This window comes from Portunus trituberculatus, chromosome 24 (assembly GCF_017591435.1).
Source record: "Portunus trituberculatus isolate SZX2019 chromosome 24, ASM1759143v1, whole genome shotgun sequence".
In the NCBI taxonomy this organism is placed as follows: Eukaryota; Metazoa; Arthropoda; class Malacostraca; order Decapoda; family Portunidae; genus Portunus; species Portunus trituberculatus.
In genome coordinates, this window is record NC_059278.1 from 20,228,371 (window position 1) to 20,251,988 (window position 23,618).

Genomic DNA, 23,618 nt, shown 5'->3' on the forward strand with positions numbered 1-23,618 from the left:
AAACATATAAATTAAATAGATACGAGAAAGAAAGGGACCCGCAAGAAAATATAAATAAAAACGAAAAATAGCAAAAAAATAAGCGAGACAGATAAAAGAGAAGAATAAAGACAGACACGTATGAAAGAAATGAAGGAAGAGAAATAAAAGGAGAGGAAAAAACACTGAGACAAACTTTCGCCAGGAGAGATTAAAGAAGAGAAAAGATAAAAAAAAGAAATAGTTGAAGCCAGACGAAGATTATCACAAGGTCACGTCACGTCGCTCCGCCAACTCCCGAAGGTGAAAATGAAGGAAGTCACATCACTATCACTTCACCTTCACCCACACACCCTGCCACGCCCTCTCCCAGCCACGCCTCGCCCCTTACACGGACACACCTCAACTACCCGTACATGGCAGCCACTTTCACCACATCAAGGGGCAGTTCACATTGATTTACACTCGTTGTGCAGCGCTCCAAGTGTCCCTGCCGCTGACCACGTGATGGATGGCGGCAAGAGCTGTCCACTGTGGCGTGCAAAGGCTTTATGTCTGTGTACGCAGCGGTGTGGTGGTGGTGGTGGTGGTGGTAATGGTGGTGGTGGTGGTGGTGGTGTGGTAGTAGTAGTAGTAGTAGTAGTAGTAGTAGTAGTAGTAGTAGTAGTATCAGGTGAAATACTGCTACTACTACTATTACTGCTACTACTACTATTAATGACAATAACAATAATAAAATGTAGTAAGACTAACATAGTTATAATAACAATAATGATAATAATAATAATAATAATAATAATAATAATAATAATAATAATAATAATAATAATAATAACAACAACACACACACACACACACACACACACACACACACACACACACACACACACACACACACACACACACACACACTCACACACAAAGAGCACCTGCCAATCATTTGCACTGCCAATACCGTGACGCCACGGGCCGCATGACTGGCCTGCCCCCTCCAGGCTGGAGGAGGCGGCAGTTAATTAGATCCTCGTGACCCTTTGCTTACTAGGGCCGCTTGAGAGGGAGTGGCGGGGAAGCGGGAGGTGGAGAGAGAAGGAGGGAGATGGGGGAAGGGAGAGGGAGAGGAATGAAAAGAGAGATGGAATTAAGGTTACTCTGATGCCCTATAATATCTGTTGGCTTCTCTGATAAGGTGACGGAGAGATGAGAGGTTGATTAATTTTTTTTTTTTATATAATGGATGAGATAATGAAAAAATATAAAGAAAGGCTTGATATTTGGCAGAGTTGTATTGTTAATGTTTTACTGGAAGTTGTGCGAGTTTTCTTTTCATTTGTATTAGCTATTATCAAGAATGTGTAATGTGTTGAGTCAGGTGTCAGTGTGTCTGTTCATGGTTTTATCTTTAGTGTTATTCTACCTCTCTATGATTTCCCTTTAGATATTTGCAACTTCAATGTCTGCTGGCTTCTTCTTAGTCTACACTCTTTTCTTTACCTCTTCTTCCAACATCTCTCTCTCTCTCTCTCTCTCTCTCTCTCTCTCTCTCTCTCTCTCTCTCTCTCTCTCTCTCTCTCTCTCTCTCTCTCTCTCTCTCTCTCTACGGATTTCATCTCATACTTACACCAATTCCTCCTCCTCCTCCTCCCTTCTTCCTGCTGCTGGAATTTTCTCTGACCTGTCTGACGCATCCTTTCTCATCTCTTCTTATTTTCTCCTTTCACTTCTCTTTCTCCTCCATCCTGTCCCTCCACGTTCTCTTATTGTCTCTGCCTTGTCATTCCCTGTCCCTCTCCCTCTGCTTACCTTCCGTCCCTCCCACTCACTCAATTTTCCCTCCCTGCAAACTCTCTCATCCTACCACCTATTCTATCTTTCCTCCCACTCACGCCCATTCACCCTCCTCTCCTGCTCGCTCCTCCACATGCCTCCCAATAGAGCTGGGGAGTGAGAGAGGCTCGGTATTGGCTGTCCTCCGCTACATGTCACCGCCAATCAGCGCCAAGTGAGGGCCTCTTATGGGAAGCCGCCGCCAGATTGCGTTTGTTGCTTTTACGGCTCAGAGAGGCGAGCACTTGATGGAGAAAATGACTCATGCCGGACCGAGGACACACACACACACACACACACACACACACACACACACACACACACACGAAAAGTAAATGATTATATGCCCCCCAAAAAACTGTCAGCTTTTTCGGACACTGCAGCTCCATTTAAAACATCCAAAAGCTTTAAAAGGGATGCCTGTTCTTAAGATACGAGCGATAGGGAGAGATGAGCACCTGATGGAAAAACTTACTCCTACACGATCAATTCTTAAAGACTGTCTCTGAAGGGGAACTCATTAGAGGGACAAGAACTGCGCCAGCCTTGTATAGCTTCATAGTTCTGGGTCCTTCAACTTGGCAACATTTAGGACAGGTAAAGCGGAGACAGAAATAAGCATTCGAATATACACTTGCAAGATTGAAGTAAAATCCTCAGAGATGAAAGTTTATCCATCATCATATCCTTCCTTTGCCTTCATGCACAAGATAAGGCAATGACACAGAGACGCGTGCGAATATATAGATACTTAAAAGATTCGTTTTATTATCACTGCTTCCTTTAAACTAAAAAAAAAAAGTACATAGATACGTTTATTTATCATTGTAACCTTTTGCCTCCATGAATAAAGTAAGGAGAGGACAGAAATGCATACGAATATACGCTTACAAGATTGATGTTTAATATCACTGCTTCGCTTACAGTAAAAAAAAAAAAAAATACACTGAAGCTGGCAGTTCATCATGATATTTCTCCTTTTACCTCTACGCACCAGGCAGCACGAAAATCAGGCGTTGATGATAATCTTGCTCGTACATACACACAATTAGAAGATCGATCTGGGACGTTCTTACGTTTTTCTATCTCACCACGACTATTTTTCCAAGGCCACAGGGATGATTAGCGGGGATTTCAAGAGTGTTTATCCAGTTAATAATGCAGAAATCTTGTCAGTCAGCCTCTAGAACTGTAAAAATACCTAAAAAATCGTGCAAACTTAAATAAAGCCTTTTGAAATAGTGGAGGTGAATCACACAAGTGTTTGAGAATACAAGTCTTAGTTCTGTCTACAATTACTGTTAAAATATATAATACAAAAACTCTCCGTCAGTATCCTGTCTTCCGTGTCCGCGCGTCGAGGTAATAGGTAAGGAAGGTGAGGGATACACAATTGAAAACAAAGAAAATGTGTCAAACCTTGCTAACATGACTTTAAAACGTTCTATTAGTTAAGGAGAATTGTTATGAAGATAAACTAATACCAAGGAAAACAAACAAGGTCTATTAATCTCTTTAATACCAGGACGCGTTTTCATACTCATTTTGGTTACTATTTAGTGATTTTGTACAGCTTCAGAAACATATGCTAGGATCAGAATAGTAAAGACTCTGACCATTATTCTTTTGACCTCTATAGACCCTTTCTAATGTAAAGAAAATCATCTAATCTCACCCAGAACTCAAGGTAAAAATACGTCCCAGTACTGAAGGAGCTAAAAAGGGACACACTTGCTGCATCAGTAAAAAAGGTAAATAAATAAATAAATCGCTCAAGGAAAGGAATGTTATGAAAAATTTAATATTCTTGCGATACATAAACAAACAAAAACTTGTCTATTAATAGGAAAAAAGGCTTACAAGATCACTAAAAACTAATAAACATGAAAAAGCTGTGCCACTTAAGGGAAAATATTTTAAAACTTCCTCATCACATTCTAATTCTGTGTCCGCGCGCCAGGTAGCAGGTAGGGTAGGGCAGGACAGGTGCACCGAAAGAGGCAGGGGTGGCAGGTAAGGCGAGCACATCTACCTTCAGCGAAACACCTTATTAGCGAGCGGGTCGAGTTCTGGCAAGCAAGGGCGGCGTTGTCACAGATAGTTAGGAGGGAAGGCGCGGGGGACGACTCCTGTTATTGGTTCAAACTTGACTCTACTCCCTACGTTCTAATCCAATTGTGAAGGCTTCGATCCCCGCACAGCACTGAAGCACCGCCGCGGCCCCGGACCATGGACCGCCCGCCCGCCCACCCACCGAACGCGGAACACTCCATAAGAAAAAGTTGTTGATTTTGGGGTATTTTTTTCTTTTCTTTTTTTATATACGTTTGTGTGTGTGTGTGAGAGAGAGAGAGAGAGAGAGAGAGAGAGAGAGAGAGAGAGAGAGAGAGAGAGAGAGAGGCGACTAAATGTGTACTTTAATCCACTAAAAACAATCTAGTTACTTTCTATCGGCGCATCGAGTCAAATTCAAAGTTTTCTCCCCCACGCGAATTAAGAGAATCGTCACGGTTTTCCATCCATTTGAGTTAGAAATAAACAAAGTGTGCAACTCTCCTGCTAACTTCTGTATTTCCAACTTCCTATGACGTGACTTCATTTAAAAGGGAGGTTTCAAGATATTTATCCCTTTTCTTTCGGCTATAGCTCTTTCGAACCTGCAAGGGGGATTGGCAAATAAATGGGCCTTTTTATATTTTTTGTTGCCCTTAGCCAGCTTTCCCCTCTTACACAGAAAAAAGCAGATAGATAACAATAAAAGGTATGAATCAAGTTAGCAGCAGGTAAGCAATGCATGATAACAATGACAGCAACAATAGCAACGATCAGTCAGTCCCCATCATTTAGTTTAGTGAAAAAATAGCAATGAAAAATAGTGACCCTCTTGGAAGAATTATGAATATTATATATATATATATATATATATATATATATATATATATATATATATATATATATATATATATATATATATATATATATATATATATATATATATATATATATATATATATATATATATATATATATATATATATATATATATATATATATATATATATATATATATATATATATATATATATATATATAGCTTAGTCTCAAAGTATCGTTCACCTTTAAATTGAAGATCATTTTTCCATATTTTAATCATTTTTCTTTTCTTAGTTTAGCTTTTCTTTTCTTTTCGCCTTATCATGAGTGAGTATTTAAGTCTCTCAGGTGAATCACGCTGTTCTTCCCGTGGGCGATAAAAACAGGGAGGATAAAAACACAGCGAGCTCAGAAAAGAAAGTTACCAATAGTATTTTCCACTGAACCTGCGATGAGAGGACCATAACAACTACGTTTTTATTCCCTTTCTTTCTTTTCCTTTTTCTTTTCTATACTTATTTTCTTCCTCGTATCTTCCACTTCTTTCGTCTTGATTCGTTGGCATTCATTGGATTTCGTTTCTCCTCCGAAAATTATTTGTATGAAGAGAAAAAGGTGATGTTAGGTTATAGTTCTCTCTCTCTCTCTCTCTCTCTCTCTCTCTCTCTCTCTCTCTCTCTCTCTCTTCTCTCTCTCTCTCTCTCTCTCTCTCTCTCTCTCTCTCTCTCTCTCTCTCTCTCTCTCTCTCTCTCTCTCTCTCTCTCTCTCTTGCTTTGCATGAAGAAAACATTAAACTTAAAGTACATTATAAATCATGCGTGTTCTTCACATGAATTTAATTATGTATGAGAGAGAGAGAGAGAGAGAGAGAGAGAGAGAGAGAGAGAGAGAGAGAGAGAGAGAGAGAGAGAGAGAGAGAGAGAGAGAGAGAGAGAGAGAGGAAAGGGAAGAAAAGGAATGAAAAAAGGAGTTAAAACGAAAATATATAATCATGGCAATATAAAGATGTTTTGAAAATCCACCACCACCACCACCATCACCACCACCACCACTACCACCACCACCATCATCATCATCATTATCAATAACAACAACAACATTAACAAAAACATTAAAAACAAACAACAACAACAACAACAACAACAACAACAACAACAACAACAACATTGACAACAGTAACACCACCACCACCACCACCACCACCACCAACAAAACAACAACAACAACAACAACAACAACAACAGAGCATTACTCTTCTATCATTATTTTAAGTCTTGGAGTGGCTGTCCCTGGGAAGCGACTGCGTGACCTCGCGTCTTTAGGTTGTGTGTTTTCAGTAAGGTGGCTTGTGCTTAGTTATTTCTGAATGGTTTGTGTGGAAACATCTCTGTACCGTACGTTGGCTAACTGTTTTGTATATGGCGGTGAGCTAAACGTACTATTTTTCCAACTAAAAGAGATATATTATAAAAAGTTTTCTTCTTTTTCTTCATTGTTTTTTCTGGAGTTTTTATTCTGTTGGGTATGATGCATAAAAATTGCACTAAGAGCCTTCCTTTTTTCAACGCAGCTTTGTTTGCTGGGGATAAAATATGTTTTCCTCTTTCATTTTCTATCGTACATTACTCTTCTACGAATTACTCTAAAAGCCGATGCACTTTTACCAAGTTCATTCATACAATTTTTCCTAAACTACGTCACTCCGTCTCTGCTACTTATCCTCCATTTCCTCCATGCAATTTTACTTAAGATTATTCATTCATTATCTTCTGCTAAACACACAACGTCACAATTACAAGATTACCCTTCACTTTTCATCTCCGCACACCACTACACACATCACTGCAACCCTTTCTGCTACAATTCTACCACTTCTCGCAACCCTACCAGTGCCTCACACTCCATCCCACCCTTGGAGACTCTTATCCCTCCCCACACTCCCAATAGCTTCTTATTTCTTCCCAACACTGCCAGACATTTCCTCAAAGACCATGTTTGTATCGTGTTTGTATTTTCAGGGCGTTCACTCGCATCCTGTGCTCCTGCTGCCCCCGCCGGTGCCGCAAGCGTTATCAGACCAGATGGAAGGGAGGCATCGCGCAGGTGAGGTTTACGCAGCTGTGGGTAACAAACAAGACACCTGAAGCTATCCACGTGTGCGTCTAATTTTCCTGATCTGTTCCGTTGTAGGTGTGAGGCCTGAACAAGGAAAATGTGGCAATGGTATCACTCACAGATGAAAAAAATAATGTCATGTTAATCTCTTGTCTGGTTCTGTTTTCATAAACATGTTTATATAAAACTAGACACTGAAAGTCATCCATAGAGGAATATCAACCTTCCTACTCTGTCTTTTTTGTATTCTAATTTATTTCAATCCAAAACATTATACATAAGCCAATGTGAACTGTTAATATACAAACTTAATACTAAATATAAGTGACAAACGGAGGTGTATTACTAATTCTTCTATTTTGGTCTTTATATGTTGGTAGACTCTACACAGAACGATTCTGAACAGATCATAGGATGCAAGATAGGAAGAAAATACTAAACACAGTGGGAGCGAGTTTAGCAGCTGGATGACTACTCAACTTGACTGTACATTAGGCAAAAATATTAAGTGATCGATATATAAGAAATCAGAGTGAACCATGAAAACTTATTTTAGATCCAATAAAACTAAAGCATGAGCTAATCAATAAGACAGAACTTATTTCACACCTTTTCCCAGCAGGTGAGTAGCTTAACACTGCCTCCACATTACAAAAGTGTTCCCGCGCTGGTAAATGTTTTTGTTCTGGAATGTTGATACAAAGGTGATCAAAATACTGTTGTTCTCTTTTTTTTTTAACTTACTAATCCTGATTAAGGTACAAATTTGAATCCTTTTTTAAATAGATTAGTTCCTCTTCTGACTGACTCTTGTTGTTCTTTTGACAGTTTGGTGGTATGTTAATTAATCAACCAGCATTATTAACAAAGAGCACACCTTCCCCTCACTCCAGGTTGTCAGCATTACCTTCTCCTTACACTCTCAAACTCACGCTCAATATTCTCTCTCTCTCTCTCTCTCTCTCTCTCTCTCTCTCTCTCTCTCTCTCTCTCTCTCTCTCTCTCTCTCTCTCTCTCTCTCTCTCTCTCTCTCTCTCTCTCTCTCTCTCTCTCTCTCTCTCTCTCTCTCTCTCTCTCTCTCTCTCTCTCTCTCTCTCTCTCTCTCTCTCTCTCTCTCTCTCTCTCTCTCTCTCACCCGTCAGTGTTGCCAGGTCCTGCCCATAAACAGATCTTCCTTATTTTTCAGTTTGACCCCTACGAGGACTTCTGACCCCCTCCCACCCCCCTGGTCCTCCTTCACCCTCCTCGCCTCGCCTCACCTTTTTCCACACCACTCTAAAAATATCGATGTTAATTCTCCTTTTTTGCCTCGCACATAATGACCTTCTAAATTAGGTCTGAATATCTTGTCTCTTCTTCTTTTTTCTCTCTCTTCTTCTGAATCCTTGGAAAACATTTTGCATTTCTTCAACGTGTTTGTCCCCTTTTCCATGTACCCATTATTCTCACGTTTTCTTCTCTTCCCCCTATTTTGCTTCCTTGTGTGTATTGATTCGACATCTAATGCGAATGTAACCCTCATTTTCTTCCCCCAAGAGTGAGTCTGGATAAGTCTGTCGTCTTACCTGTCTTGAATACCTGGCTTCAATACCCGTCCTGAGTCACCTGTCTCCGCCACACTCACTTGTCTCACTCTCATCTCACCTGCTCATGTTAGGCAAGGAATTGTCTCCTCTAAGGTCATTGAGTGAAACGCTGCTGCTTAACCCCTTCAATACTGACGCATTTTCATATTCATTTTGGTTATTTTGGCGATTTTGTACAGCTTCAAAAACTTATGTGGGAATCAGAATACTGAAGACTGTGGCCATTGATTTTTGACATCCATAGACCCTTCCTAATGTCAATAAAATCGTCTAATCACACCCAAACATCATGGTAAAAATGCGTCCCAGTATTCAAGGGCTTAATGAGTCTTCCTTGCGTGGCTGAAAACTTCCCAAACAAGGACACCGAGGGATTAATATTTGTGCAATAAATTATGGGATTTTTACGTCCAAGCTGATTTTTAAGAGTTTTTAATCCATATATTTTAGACAAGCGCTCATATCATTATTCTAAGATCCATTATTTATTCTATAGTCAGTAATTCAGTAGTTTACCTTTTTCAATAAGCATAAATCCGTCTAATTTGATCTCTAATCAATTTTCTCTTTTATTTTTCCACCATTTTATTTTTTCAACCAAATCGATCACATTATCTTAGCATTGATTAATTGTTTTAAAGTAAGTAGTTTATTTTTCCTCCTCATTTACATTGCAGTTTTAAGGTTTTGTTCAATATTTAGTAAAGCACTAGTGTCATTACTTTACAATTCGTTATTTATTTCGAGTCAGTCATTTACCATCAATATAAACCGAAACCTGCCTTTTCTTTTATCTCCATCGTCATTTCTCTTCGTTTTGTCTCGTCCATTACGCGCCTCTCCTCTTTCTAATCATGCATCTTCATTCTTTACACTCTTATCTTCCCCCACCCTCCCCGCTCCCCATTTGTCCTTCACGTCCCACGATTTTCTTACATTTCTCCCACGGATCTTTTTTTTTTTCGACATTTCACCCTGATGGATCTTTATTCGCATCCTTCAATCGCTTCTTCCCTTCCTTTTATTTCTTTTCCATTCCTTACCAACTACCACCGGCACCAATATCCTTTTCCCTTCCCCTCTACCTCCTCTTCCTCTTCCTCTTCCTCTTCCTCCATATCAACGGGTGCTTCGCTTCAGCTTCCATCGTGTGACACCTTTCCCTCCCCTCCCTGGTGACTGCTCCCTGGTGGTCCGCTTCCCTGGTGCCCTAAGGTGGCCGCCTGTGGTATGTCTCCCTTCCCTTGCCGTGCATATAATGACCCGTAGTGACCCGACTCGCATGCCACACCCTTATGAACGACTCAGCCCTTGCCACACACCAGGGATGACGTCTCACTTGTTCTCCTTTGTGTTGAGTTACTGATGTTAGAGTTCAATAGAAGTAGTAGTAATAGATAGATGCCTGACACTTCCCTGTTTGATATAGTGATAACGAATGCATGTACTAGTAAGATGAAAAGGTGTTGTCATATTCTTGGAGTTGTTTGTTAAGAGACAGGTGTGTAGGAAGAGTGCAGGTGTGTGTATTGTAATGTTACTAGAGTGACAAAGGTGTTCTTGTTGCTCGTTTACAAGATGGAAATAAATGTGAGGATCTGGTTATAGCTGCGAGGTGCGGACTACAACCAAAGACCCTGTGACCTTGTGTGACCTTGTGTGACCTTGTGTGGTCTTGGTTGGAACTTGGAAAGGAAGAATGTGGAAGAGAAGAAATATCCTCACCCCCTCTTTCCCCATCCTCATCATCTGGCCCTTCCAACGCCCAAAACACGGCAGGGCTTTCATAATGCAGCTCTCTAATGGCGGACGCGACCAAGGGCGCCACACTCATCTGAATAATAAATAGATTAACTCATCACCCGGCAATGCAAGCATGTAAGCCCCTGGCACAATAAGCTTCCAAAGGCGTTCATTGCAGGGCCTGAGTGGCATTCAAGTTTAATTCATTTCCTGAAAACGACACGCGAACTTCGTCTCCCAAAATTATTCTCAACGTTTCCACGAAGACACGAGGAATAGAGAGAGGGAGGGAGGGAGGGAGGGAGGGCGAACATTCACATCTTTGTATGACGAGTGGAATCGTTTGCCGTGATTAGAAAAGCAAGGCCTGGGATTCCTCCTGTGTCGCTCCGCCTAACCTGCACGCCCCGCACGAAGGTCATCAGGTGTGAGACAACGCCTGTAAAATGACGAAACGCGAACAACAAAAGATTCTGTTGATCATTGGTTATAATTTAGCAAGTAATAGGAAATGTATGATACAAATGAGTTCAAAATGCATAAGGAATCTTCATTTATGAACGAGTACTGTGACGTTTTTGTTTTTATCTCGAGTGTTGAATGGTTACACAATCTTAACAGTGAAAACCACTATAAAAGGTCTCTAGCAACACCTGATGACAATACAAAACACGAACTTGCTTGATTTACATTCCTTCTGTTTTCCAATTAATATTCTCCTGTCATTCACTCCTCTCCTTCGTTCACTCCTCTCTTCAATTCCCTCACTTCTCTTTACCCTTTCCTCTGCCTACATTGGTGCTCTCTTTACACACACACACACACACACACACACACACACACACACACACACACACACACACACACACACACTACCTAATGACCACTGCTTCTGAAGGCCTCAAGGCACAAACATTCCGTCATGCCACGCTGCGTTGTACAGCGTGCATACATGAGTAAACTAATTGATTTTATGTCAATCAGTAAACACGAACAAAACCTTAGTGCCTTTTGTTGTGGGGTTGGCGTTTCTCTCTCTCTCTCTCTCTCTCTCTCTCTCTCTCTCTCTCTCTCTCTCTCTCTCTCTCTCTCTCTCTCTCTCTCTCTCTCTCTCTCTTGTTAAACCCCCATCAAGATTCTCCAAACCTTAACATTGAGACGCAAACTTATAAGGGAAGACACACAACGCTCACTGGTCATCCCTCCCTCCTCCCTCCTCCCTCCTCCTTCCCTTTCCTTATACTGCTGACTTTCCATTCTCCTCCTCTCCCGTCCCGTCCCGTCCCGTCCCTTCCCCTCACGTCCCTTCCCGTCCCGTCCCGTGCCTCACCCTCTCCTCCTTCCCTTCTTGAGAGAAAGTGGAGGTGTTCTCACTCAATTAACTCCTCCTTACACTCCATTAACTGGATGACCACCGTCCACCTCCTCTTCGTGTGTCCTCCTCCTCCTCCTCCTCCTCCTCCTCCTCCACCACCAGATGCTGCTGTTGCCGCAGCTCGTGTTCTGCCCCAGAGACAAACGGTGTTGTAACTGACGTTTCGAATACATTAAAAACAGTGTTGCGTTAGATAATAATGAACAGGACACAATACACTGGAACAGACTCGCCTTGCCGAGGCAGTGTTGGATTAACGCATACCAAGCACTTCCCACGGATGGCACACAACCATAGCTAGTCTGTCCCGCCTGTCTCTGTATTCCCCGTGCAGATGACGAACTCTATGAAGAGGAAAGTTTCAAGCACTGTAAAAACTAAGTCGTTTTGCCTTTCATTTTCATTCACTATGTAAAAAAAAGGTTAACTAACATTTAATGATGATCAGCGCCGCATCTCCCCAAAATATGATTAAATAAAATGAAATAACTAACATTCTCTGGAAATAGCTTCGGGAAATGTACAGAACAGCCTCTCCAGTCTGTAATCTGCGCACACGTAGCACGGTGTGAGACGCATGGCTCGCAGGCACGCCGGGGAATACTTAGCTGGCCTGCTTTCTGTGGCATAAACTTGTCCTGATCTGGTGTTACGTGCAAAAGGCTCGTGCTGACAAGGTTTTTTTTTTTTCATTTATCTATTATTATTATTATTATTATTATTATTATTATTATTATTATTATTATTATTATTACTAGTTATTATTATTATTATTATTATTATTATTATTATTATTATTATTATTATTATTATTTTCGTTATTCTACGTCATTTTCTATCATCAGAAAGCCTGATAAGCAAAGAAATTGAGGGAAAAGTAATAGGATAGTTTGGGCAACGTAGGAGTTGTAGGCTGGTGTTGAGATATACTCTGCTCTCACACCACGACTATTTTCAAGGGCCTCTGGGATCATTATAATGCTTCTTAAGGATATTTCTCGTATGAATAAAGTGGAAAACTTATCAATCTATTATTATCATTCATAAAACAATTGTCCTAAATAATCTTGTTACCTTTAACTAGAGTATTCTGAACGTAGTGGACGTGTTGGTAGAATGTTTCTGAAATTGTCCATAAAAGACTATTGGATGATCGCTGTTAGGAATGCTATACTCATGGCTCGAATCTGGCACAAAGTATGCATGAAATATTGTCCCTCGCACCTTGCATGATCTCACGAGCATTGGTGAGCATGACATTTACATCACTTAGAACAACACAATGCATGAGTGTGCTATGCCCCTTACCTGTGCATGAGGCTGGTGGTTGCCTGGCAGTCCACACAGGTGCTACGTGTGAAGATGTTACCGAGACGTGTGTGCTATTGAGGCATGTATGGAGCACCGAGCTGGTTCATGAGACACCTGCTCTTTGCTGTATTCATGGCAGTGTTTTTGTTGATAAAGGGTTTTTAGAGAGTGTTAGAGTGAAGCGGGAATGGTCCTGTCATCTTTACCTTCCGTCTCTCCCGTCCTCTCCATCCATCTCTCCCTATCCTAAGTCTCAGGGATTCTCAAAGGCAATGTAATAAAAAAATATCCTTTTCAATTATGGATCCTTTCCGAAGGGCCCTTTTGATTTTAACTTGAGTTAGTAACACATATCTTTGGCTATAGCACTCGTCATTTATTTTTACACACACACACACACACACACACACACACACACACACACACACACACACACACACACACACACACACACACATAGACGTTCATAGGCAAATTTAAGATTGTGCCACACGAGAAAATATAATTTATCTTCAAAATGACCCAAAACAAGCCTCTAATATGAAGTAGATTACACATTTACGAAGCAATATATGCAGCACACGACACAATACATAAGGAGGCCTGCATTAGGGACAACAAAAATATCACCTTTACTTTATAAAACTAAAGGAGGAAACAATATTTCACGAGTTTAATCGGCTTATTAACCCCCTTTTACCTGTACATACTAAGTTAATAAATACCAGTAACATTAGTAGATTAAAAAATAACACTTTAAAAAGCTTCACCTTGAGCCTTCATTATACCTTACGGCCGGATAGTCTTAGTTAATTCCCTGATGGTGAGAGACTAATTAACTAAACATCAAAAGCAAAGATAGATCAAAAGATAACACTCACACTAAACTCTTAGCGCTTTTTACTATATGGCCATTAACAGCAGAAGAGCCTTAGTGTAGTGTATACCCAGCACCCTGATGGTACAGTACCACCAGGCTGCCTTAGCCCATACTGTCTGACGGTGAGAAGTCTCCCTAACTTGTCTCCCTCCCCCAGATCATCGTCACCCCGGTCGTATCCACCCTCAGCACCTCCTTCATCAAGAGCGCGGAGCCACGGCCCTGCGTCCCCTCAGCTCCCTACACCCCAGTGGCGCCAGCCCTCGCCTCCGCCTTAGTCGCTGCCACTTCAGGAACCTCCAAATAGACCTGACCAGACCCCAAGCACCTCCAAGACAAGACCCTGTTATGTTACTCTAAGAAATCTGGAGTGTTTGCACACGTTACCTTACACCTGTAGCTTGGTGCCTAATGACCATTGGTTTACCTGTAGAAGTTGTTACCTGTACTGTATCCACATCAATTTATGTACGAGTGTTCAGCTCCAAGGAAGTTATATTAATCAAGCTGTTGTTCTGTAATTTATGTCTCGCCCCATTATCGTTTGTCTCACGCATTCAGGTATTCTCACGTTCCTACACGACTTAATCATTCACTCTCTATATACATCCCACACCTTCTGACTGTTCAGTATTCCCTACACGACTATATGGAGAGGAATCAATGTGTGTGTGTGACTAATCTGCCCAAGTCTCTAGTAGTTTCATTAATAGGAGAAAAAAAAGAAAAAAAACATTCCATAGCCACCTCAACATTTTTCATTTTTCATTTTTTTTATTTACTTTTTTTTTTTTAAGTATTTGGGGTCAGTGTTTCTCATCGTTCATCACGCCCTGTCACAGCTGACTGGTTTGCATACTTTTTTTCTTCAATAGAGTATGCAATTCTTATATTTCACCGTCACTTTCATTTTCCAGGCTAATTTCTCAGTGCGGGTTTTGTGTGCTGTTCATATGTTCCTCCCTTGACAATTGTAAGACTTTTTTGTTCCCCTCTCATTGTCTGTCATTGCCGTATTTCACCGTCGCATTCATCGTTAGTCATCATCGCAGCTCATGTTCAACAGGTAATTCTTAAGTTTATCTCACAATTTTACTCGCCCTCTCTGCTGATGACTACAGACTTGACACTTTTTTATGCTATTACTCAATGTCATCATGTAGTTATTATGTATCACAACTCAGCTCGGTTCGTATTCTGAAACCCTTTGTTTTGTCATTAATACTATTTTAAAAGCAAGAGAAATTATGAGTCAGGCTTCCATGGATATTTTGCCCATCAATGGTGCGGAACCCTTGCTAAACTGCCATCGGAATCAGGAAAACATCCTCCAAAACCCAAGTAACTTCCACTACACCTAGAAGGAAGTAGTCAGGAGAATTTTTTTTTTTTTTTTTTTTTTGTTTCATGCGTTACTGACAATCCTTACCATCACAATCCAATCTTCATTCACCCTCGCCATTTACTCACTCCTCTCGTCACAAGCGCCGAAACTACTTAGGCAGGTGTGAGGGCAAGTTCCCACACTAATCACCTGTCGCTCACCTGCCTCCTGATCGCTGCCACTCACACACACACACGCACCTCAGGCACTCCTTCATCACTGACCCGAACCACGGCCACTTCAAAAATGTTTAAGCGATCACGCTAACTTATGGCGACCTACAGTGACACTTTCACAGTCCACATCCACCAGCACTGTATTAATGAGTGATGGTGCTAATAAGGCGACACCTTGCAGCTGAAACCTTGCACTTATCACCTTTACCGTCATTACTTCCCCTCACTTCCACGTGAAAATATTGATTTTCTTTTTTCTCAATGGAGTATTTCCTTTAACTTTCACTTAAATTCATTCCTACCGTGGTGACAAAAAATGATTTCCGGTTTTCTTTGCTGTCCATATCTTCAGAGTTAGTTTACATGTTTTAACATGAAAGTTTTTCATAGTGTTCTTTTTCATTACTGTGGTGGCATCGGTAGTCAGACTAAACGGATTCTTATTATTTTTTCCTTACCCTTCCTTTCTCTCCTTAATATCGTTCATTGTCGTCCGTTTCTTAATTGCTGCTGTTATCTTTCCTAAAGCACATTAACACAAACTACCGTGTCAAATTTGTGACCAAAAGTTAATATTTCACTTCAGCTTTATTAACAAAAGATTCTCGAAACACAATGGAGCTAAATGATAAAAATAACTGAAACAGTGAATTTCAAATCCAAGCAGGAGTCAGTCCCCACACGGACAAACACAAACAAGCATCCCACCTTTACACGCATCATTCATCACACTCTCGTAATAGAAATAGAAAAGAAAAATTACTCGCTCATCCATTTTTCGATTGGTGCCGCCTCCACCCACACCCTTTAAAAAATATGTTTAAAAGAGTATGTACAATGGCAACTATCAAACCACATCCTTCACATAGAAAAAAAACTAGTGTAAAAAAATACTTGCGTAAACATCAAACCGAGATCGGAGTCCTTTCGATACAATACTTATTTTTCTACCTTGAGAGGAGGAAATGAAAGGGTGACGCACGGTAACGACTGAAGCGTGAAACTCGAGGCACCCAAGTATCGAAGCAATAAATCCTTCCATCATTAAGGAAAGTAGCACTGGAGGGGCGAGTGGGAGGAGAAGGAAGCGGATGACGAGGAGGACGATGACGAGGAGGAGGAGGAGGAGGATGACGAGGAGGAAAAGAAAAAAATGACGATAATGATAGGGAACAGGAGAAAACTAATGGTCAGGAGGAAAACAGGAAGAAAAACGAGGAAGAAGAAGATTAAGAGGAGGAGGAGGAGGAGGAAGAGGAGTGGAAAATATAGGATGATTATGAATAGAACGAGAAGAAAGATAGAATAAGAAAGAGAACCGGGAGGTAAGAATAAAACAAGGAATTAGAGGAGGAGGAGGATTAGGAGGAGGAGGAGGAGGAGGAGGGAGAGGGGAGGAGGAGGACGAGGAGGAGGGAGAGGGGAGAAGGAGGAGGATGAGCAGAAAGAGGAAAGTATAGATGAAAACACGGATGAAGAGAAGAAATACAAGTAGTAGAAAGAGAAATACGAGGATGAATGAGACAAGTAGAAGGGAATGAAGCTGAAATGTTTTGATTGGTAGCTGACCTAGTGAGGGAATGATCCTACTGGCTAAGCTGCTCATGGAGACTGATGGCGCCCTGTACAACGCCCAATTGCTGTGTGTGTGTGTGTGTGTGTGTGTGTGTGTGCGATGGATAGCCGGATTGATTTCTGCAACACCATAACAGATTCCGTGAATAATCATGGCTTCACACACACACACACACACACACACACACACACACACACACACACACACACACACACACACATACACCAATCACACCAAACACATAAATAAGCAAAGGTTTTAAAGGTAGGCCGGTTGTAGTGTTTAGGCCTAGATGTGCCAACTAAACCGCCCATATAAATCAGGGCCAGGCAGCGTGAAAATAATAACAGGTTTAAGCCTCCACCTTCCCAGCACAAGGGGAGGAGAAGGGAGGACATCGCTGTAAGGAGGAAGAGAAGCAAAGGCGTATTTGTCAGCGATCTCTAAAGAGTTTGTGATGCGTGAAATTGAAGTTAAGGGGATGTAAGATTTATTGATTTACTATTACTTTTATTATTTTTATCATTTCTTATTATTATTATCATCATTACTATTGTCACTGTTGTTGTTGCACCATTATGTGTCAAAGATAAAGCAAGGAAAGAAAAATAGGGAAAAAAAAAACATTAAGTACCTTTGCATTAAACAACATTTCTTTACATTTCATGATTCGCTTCTTCATTCATAAAGAAAACTGTTGAATTAAAGGAGAGGTAACTGCAATGACTGCCTCGCCGCTCTCGTTGTAAAGTCTTCTCTTCTCTTTTCTCCGTCAAAATCTCCGCTCATGAAATGTTATCAAATTAAAGTTAATAACAATGATGAAAAAAACCTGTCCGACGCTTAACTCTTTGCTTCCTCCTGTTCTCGCTAAAGCTGTGTGACTCTGACAGCCTCCACTGCATCCTGTCACTCTGTTCCTACCACATGAGAGTCCGAGGTGTTGTAGTTTTAGTTACCCTTGAAAAGTCTCACGTTTTCTACAACACAATAATGGTCAGTTTCCTTCGGTACACTGAACGAAACTTTTATTCCATATTCATATTTTTCGTTTTCATTTATTGATCCAATTACATGGTGCTTCCAATTCTTACGTTCACTGATGACAAAGACTTATTAACAATACCATTGCATAATGAGGTGAAAACTGGGCGATCGTTCCTCACACTCCATTTAACCCTCAACTACTGCGGCAGGAATCACCGAGAGACAGTCACATTCACATCCTCACCACATCACCATCCTCACTAGTCTGGCATTCTATAAAAGCGCTTCATTGCCTACAATCTTTCATTCTTCCATTATTACATAACAGACAAATACTTTATTCCAACACGTGCAAGTTCCTAAACGAAGTAATTGCCTACTTATTTTCACTAATTATCCTCATCCATGAATCTGTCTGATCTTCATTTAAAGCTCTCCAATGACTCAACACCAGCAATAAAGTATATTTTGTTATTGTAACACTACATTTGGGAAACATTACTTCCTTCTTTTTTTCACTCTGACTTCATCAAGCTGGAATCTATCGTTTTTAGTCCCATCAACTTTACTGACCCTGACGATTTGGCTTGTTACTCTTGTCATGTCCCCTGCACCACTTATATTTTAATCCAATCTTCGTTCCTCTTGTTCGTTCTGTATCGCCAATCGAGTCATTATACATCTGAGAACACGAGCAAAGTTTCTCTGCTTCTTTCACGTAGTCGTTGTCAGTGTCAATGACTAGGAATATACTAATAGAGGTTGTTATCCCCTATTACAACAAATCAGTGTCTACCTTAGTGGTGTTACATCTATGTTGTACAACTGTGTTACTCCGGGTGTCAGGTGAGGAGGTTTGAGGTGTTAAACACAGGTAAGGTGCTGCTAGGGGCGTTACCTGTCCGAGATGTCAGGTAATGTCAGCTATTGAGTTCCAGATGGAGAATTATTTAGTTAAGAATTTTTATAACAAAGTAAAGCGTTATGTGCGAAGGGTCACTGGTCACTGGGAGGCGGAAAACTAAAGACAACACAACCACAAATTCACTTGGAAGTCAGACAGACAGAGTTGTGCGTTTCCTTTGAGTCCGTTTAGAAAAGTATTTGTTCACGTCTCACGGGGAACCTTCACAAAATGGAAACATAAAGACGGTGAGACTAAAACTGGGGAAATGGAAAGCTCATGTGTGTGTGTGTGTGTGTGTGTGTGTGTGTGTGTGTGTGTGTGTGTGTGTGTGTGTGTGTATACAGCCATACCGCTTCCTTTAGTGTACATACATCATATCATGAGTGTCTGCCATGCCCTCTGTTTCCCCTCAAGGACGCAGCAACACTATACATCGTTCACTGTACACGCTTTATCAATAGACTTAATGAATATATTAAAAAAAGTATCAGTGTATGTCTCAAGTTAATCATTTATGTATTTCTACAGTACTTCAGCTTTCTTCTATACTGTCAGTGATCCTTTGAGACAATATTTGTATCGTCTACCCAACGGGAAATAAAACATAACCCACAATTTTAGAAATCCGCTTTCTTTTATTGCATTCCTCCATAGCCAGAAAACTGTGATCGACTCTAGCTTGTACAGACGCCAGCAATTAAATCCTTGCTAACCCAATGCTAATTCTCAGTAGCAACACCTGGTAGTCCCACACCAGGTGAAGGCTTCAGGTTCCCTTTGATTGGTTCAACTACCTCAAAAACTAAGCCTTTATGCTTCACCCACTTGGCTTTTACACCTGCAGTCCATGCCCATCCCTCCCCGTGGTGGTGATGGTGTTAACACACACACACACACACACACACACACACACACACACACAATCTGTACCACACACACACACACACACACATAATCTGTACCATGAAACACACACACACACACACACACACATCACACAAACACACACACACACACACACATCACACACGAAACACACACACACACACACTCTGTATGAAACACACACACACACACACACACACACACACACACACACACACACACACACACACACACACACACACAACACACACACACACACACACACACACACACACACACACACACACACACACACACACACACACACACACACACGTGGTGTACTGAAACACAAACACACACACACACACACACACACACACACACACACACACACACACACACACACACACACACACACACACACACACACACACACACACACACACACACACACACACACACACACACACATAATCTGTACCACGAAACACACACACACACACACACACACACACACACACACACGTACCCGGTAGATCAGTGGTTAGAGCGCTGGCTTCACACGCCAGAGGACCGGGGTTCGATTCCTCGGCCGGGTGGAGATATTTGGGCGTGTCTCCTTTCACGTGTAGCCCCTGTTCACCTAGCAGTGAGTAGGTACGGGATGTAAATCGAGAAGTTGTGACCTTGTTGTCCCGGTGTGTGGTGTGTGCCTGGTCTCAGGCCTATCCGAAGATCGGAAATAATGAGCTCTGAGCTCGTTTCGTAGGGTAACGTCTGGCTGTCTCGTCAGAGACTGCACCAGATCAAACAGTGAAACACACACACACACACACACACACACACACAGATGTGGTCTCAGTCCTACCCGAAGATCGGTCAGTATGAGCTCTGGGCTCTTTCCGTAGGGGAAAGGCTGGAGGGTGACCAGCAGATGAGCATGGTGAATAACACACACTCTGCCTAAGAGTTAAGTGTTGGTTTGGGTCTAAGCCGCTCCACAAAATCATAATTCTTTGCATTAAAAAAAAAAAAAGTTAACAAGTACACTGTCACTCTTTTATAGTATACATGGTTAACACATTTTAGGAACGAGCTCATTTTAAATAACGCTCAATGAAATACTTCAGCAGCCAATTCAGTCATTCTATTCTACAACCCTCAGCTCCACGCGCCACACATGACACCCTCCACACAGCTCTCCACCCTCCACCACACCCTTCACTCAGTCTTCCACCCTCCACCACACCCTCCTTATATTGTAGCCTTCCACCCTCCACCACACCTTCCATATAGCCCTCCACCCTCCACCACTCCCTCCACACAGCCTTCTACCCTCCACAGTCTCCTCTTTCCCATTCCTCTGTCTTTCTCTTTTTCTTTCTATCTCCATGAAAATTAGATTCGTCCCTTATGACACTGAGATCATTATAAGGAATAATCTTTAAGACAGGGACAGGGATCTCTCTCTCTCTCTCTCTCTCTCTCTCTCTCTCTCTCTGATTGAGTTATAATTTTTCCTCTCGTCTCTCAATATTAGAATTCTTTCCTCCTTTCCTTCCGTCATCGAGAAGTTTTCATTTCTTTCCCTTCAGTTTTTGACTCGGTGTGCGGGGAGGGAAAAGGTAATGAATGGATGCCAGATAAAGTCTTCTCTCTATTTATATTTTATAGGAAATTCTTTTTATCTATCCTTTTCACTCATTTTCATTAGCATAGTTCATTTTGCCTTGAGAATGCTGACATCGTATACTCGCATCTCATTAATTATTAGCTTTTACATTTCGAAAGCACTCTGTCATGCTTGTATAGAGAGACAGAATGACCCTTCAAACTTAGGCTTATTCTTGTCTCTTTACATAAACAAAACAATTATTTCCACTTAAATCATTACATTATAGTTCAGTGGAGAGGTGGAGGGCGACCGTTCAGTGAGCACGAGGCAGATAAACTAAATAACACCTACAAAGGGACGTTATGAAGCAAAGCTCGAGCTCAGAGAGATAAATATTAATTAGCCCTAAACACTTAACAGGTTAGCAATAGTAAACTCTCCATTTTATATTGCACACACTAACATAAAGAATATCTCCGTGATCTTTATTAGATATTCGACATATCTCAGCCACCTACCAATCCCTCTTCCAGACACGCAGATGCGCTTCATCAGCGTCTTGAGTCAGCTACACACACACACACACACACACACACACACACACACACACACACACACACGTACTGTTTTTTTTTTTTTTTTCAGACCGAGTAGTTCCGCGGTTCGGGCAGCAATTGAGCAGCGGCCGGCTGATTTTCGTTCTCTGTTGCACATTCCTAGCCGAAACCAGCTGCGAATTACCCCTTAGAAACCTTCCTCACTACAGGAGATCGGACACTGCACAGCTATAAACCACACTTCTGCATACTGCCTTCACTTAAGGAAAGTCAGTTTAGTAAAATGGAACTAGATTTAAACTAAACCACCTTCGTGTAAAGTAAACTAATTCATGAAAGGATTCAATAAAAAATATGTACAAATCAGAACTTTAATAACTCTTAAAGGAATAAGCTTTTAAATACTATAGTTCATGTCTTCTCGTATTTTCTCCGATTAAAACTGCTTAGAAAACGAAGAAATATTTATGAGAAACTACAGTATTATCTGCACATGACGAGATTCACTGTTTGATCTGCTGCAGTCTCTGACGAGACAGCCAGACGTTACCCTACGGAACGAGCTCAGAGCTGATTATTTCCGATCTTGGGATAGGTCTGAGACCAGGCACACACCACACACCGGGACAACATGGTCACAACTCCTCGATTTACATCCCGTACCTACTCACTGCTAGGTGAACAGGGGCTACACGTGAAAGGAGACACACCCAAATATCTCCACCCGGCCGGGGAATCGAACCCCGGTCATCTGGCTTGTGAAGCCAGCCCTCTAACCACTGAGCTACCGGGTGTGTGTGTGTGTGTGTGTGTGTGTGTGTGTGTGTGTGTGTGTATGTAATTCACTGTGTGCAGTCTCTGACGAGACTGCCAGACGTTGTACGGAACGTGTGTGTGTGTGTGTCATATTGGTCATAACCAACGTCTCCATGACCAGTCCTGCTTTTACATACCTAAGAATATTTGATAGCAGAGGTAGTTGTTATTTTACCAACGTCTCCATGACCAGTCCTGCTTTTACATACCTAAGAATATTTGATAGCAGAGGTAGTTGTTATTTTACCTTCCCCACTCTCTCCTCTCTCTCTCTCTCTCTCTCTCTCTCTCTCTCTCTCTCTCTCTCTCTCTCTCTCAGCGAAGGATTAAAATCCATCCATCCATCCTCTCAGCGAAGGAAGCCTGCTGTCTCCCCTTTCGTGCTGATGGACTCCCTCTTTCCCTGCCATGCTACCTCTCCAAGATTCGCTCCGCTGCCCTCTTGCCTGAGCAACGCCGCCGGGATAACGAGAGGCCCCACAGTATCACCATCCAACACTACGAGTCTGTCTGCCGCCACAAGTACACCTATCGCCGCCGGTGTCTCATGGTTCGCAGGCACAACGTGGTCTCCGCACGTCTACGGCTGGGCTTCCGTCCACCGTGGCAGATTGCCGGGGTGGAGGGCGAGCCTCCCTACACCGATTGTCGCTTGTGTCGAGCTCCTCTCTCCAACACCATTCAGCACTACTGCATGGAATGCCCCGTTGTCAGCCATCTCCTACCCCAAGGACTGTCACTGGATGCTGTTTGCCGCTATCATCTAGCTCATAACGTTCTGGAGGAAATGTTATTAAGACATCCAGGATTTTGTGGATATTAACCCTTTGCCCTGCGTGGCATTTATTAAGGTTTTGATGATATAAACTCTTTGCCCTGCGTGGTATTGTTTGCCTGTGTGTGTGTGTGTGTGTGTGTGTGTGTGTGTGTGTGTGTGTGTGTGAATGTGGGTGCTCCATGCTGACTGCATTGCTAATATGTATAATGTATTGTGTTGCCTGGCGCAATTGCGCAATAAATTAATCAAATCAAATCAATCAATC

At 41.7% G+C, this 23,618-nt stretch overlaps 1 protein-coding gene across 2 annotated transcripts in view; it reads left to right on the plus strand.

Annotated features, from left to right (window-relative positions):
• The window catches only part of LOC123508141 (dopamine receptor 2-like), a 201,489-nt gene extending 182,145 nt beyond the window's left edge, over nt 1-19,344 (plus strand). The window contains exons 3-5 of one of the 2 annotated variants that reach the window (XR_006675870.1): nt 6,699-6,783; nt 7,982-9,609; nt 13,848-13,984. Coding sequence is in view for 1 of the 2 variants with exons in the window: in XM_045261664.1 (XP_045117599.1) it covers nt 6,699-6,783; nt 13,848-13,997 (235 nt within the window). In the remaining variant the exon portion in view is untranslated. Of the gene's footprint in view, nt 1-6,698; nt 6,784-7,981; nt 9,610-13,847 lie in introns of both variants that reach the window. The other variant, XM_045261664.1, reaches the window with a different exon arrangement.
• The last annotated feature ends 4,274 nt before the right edge of the window (nt 19,345-23,618 follow it).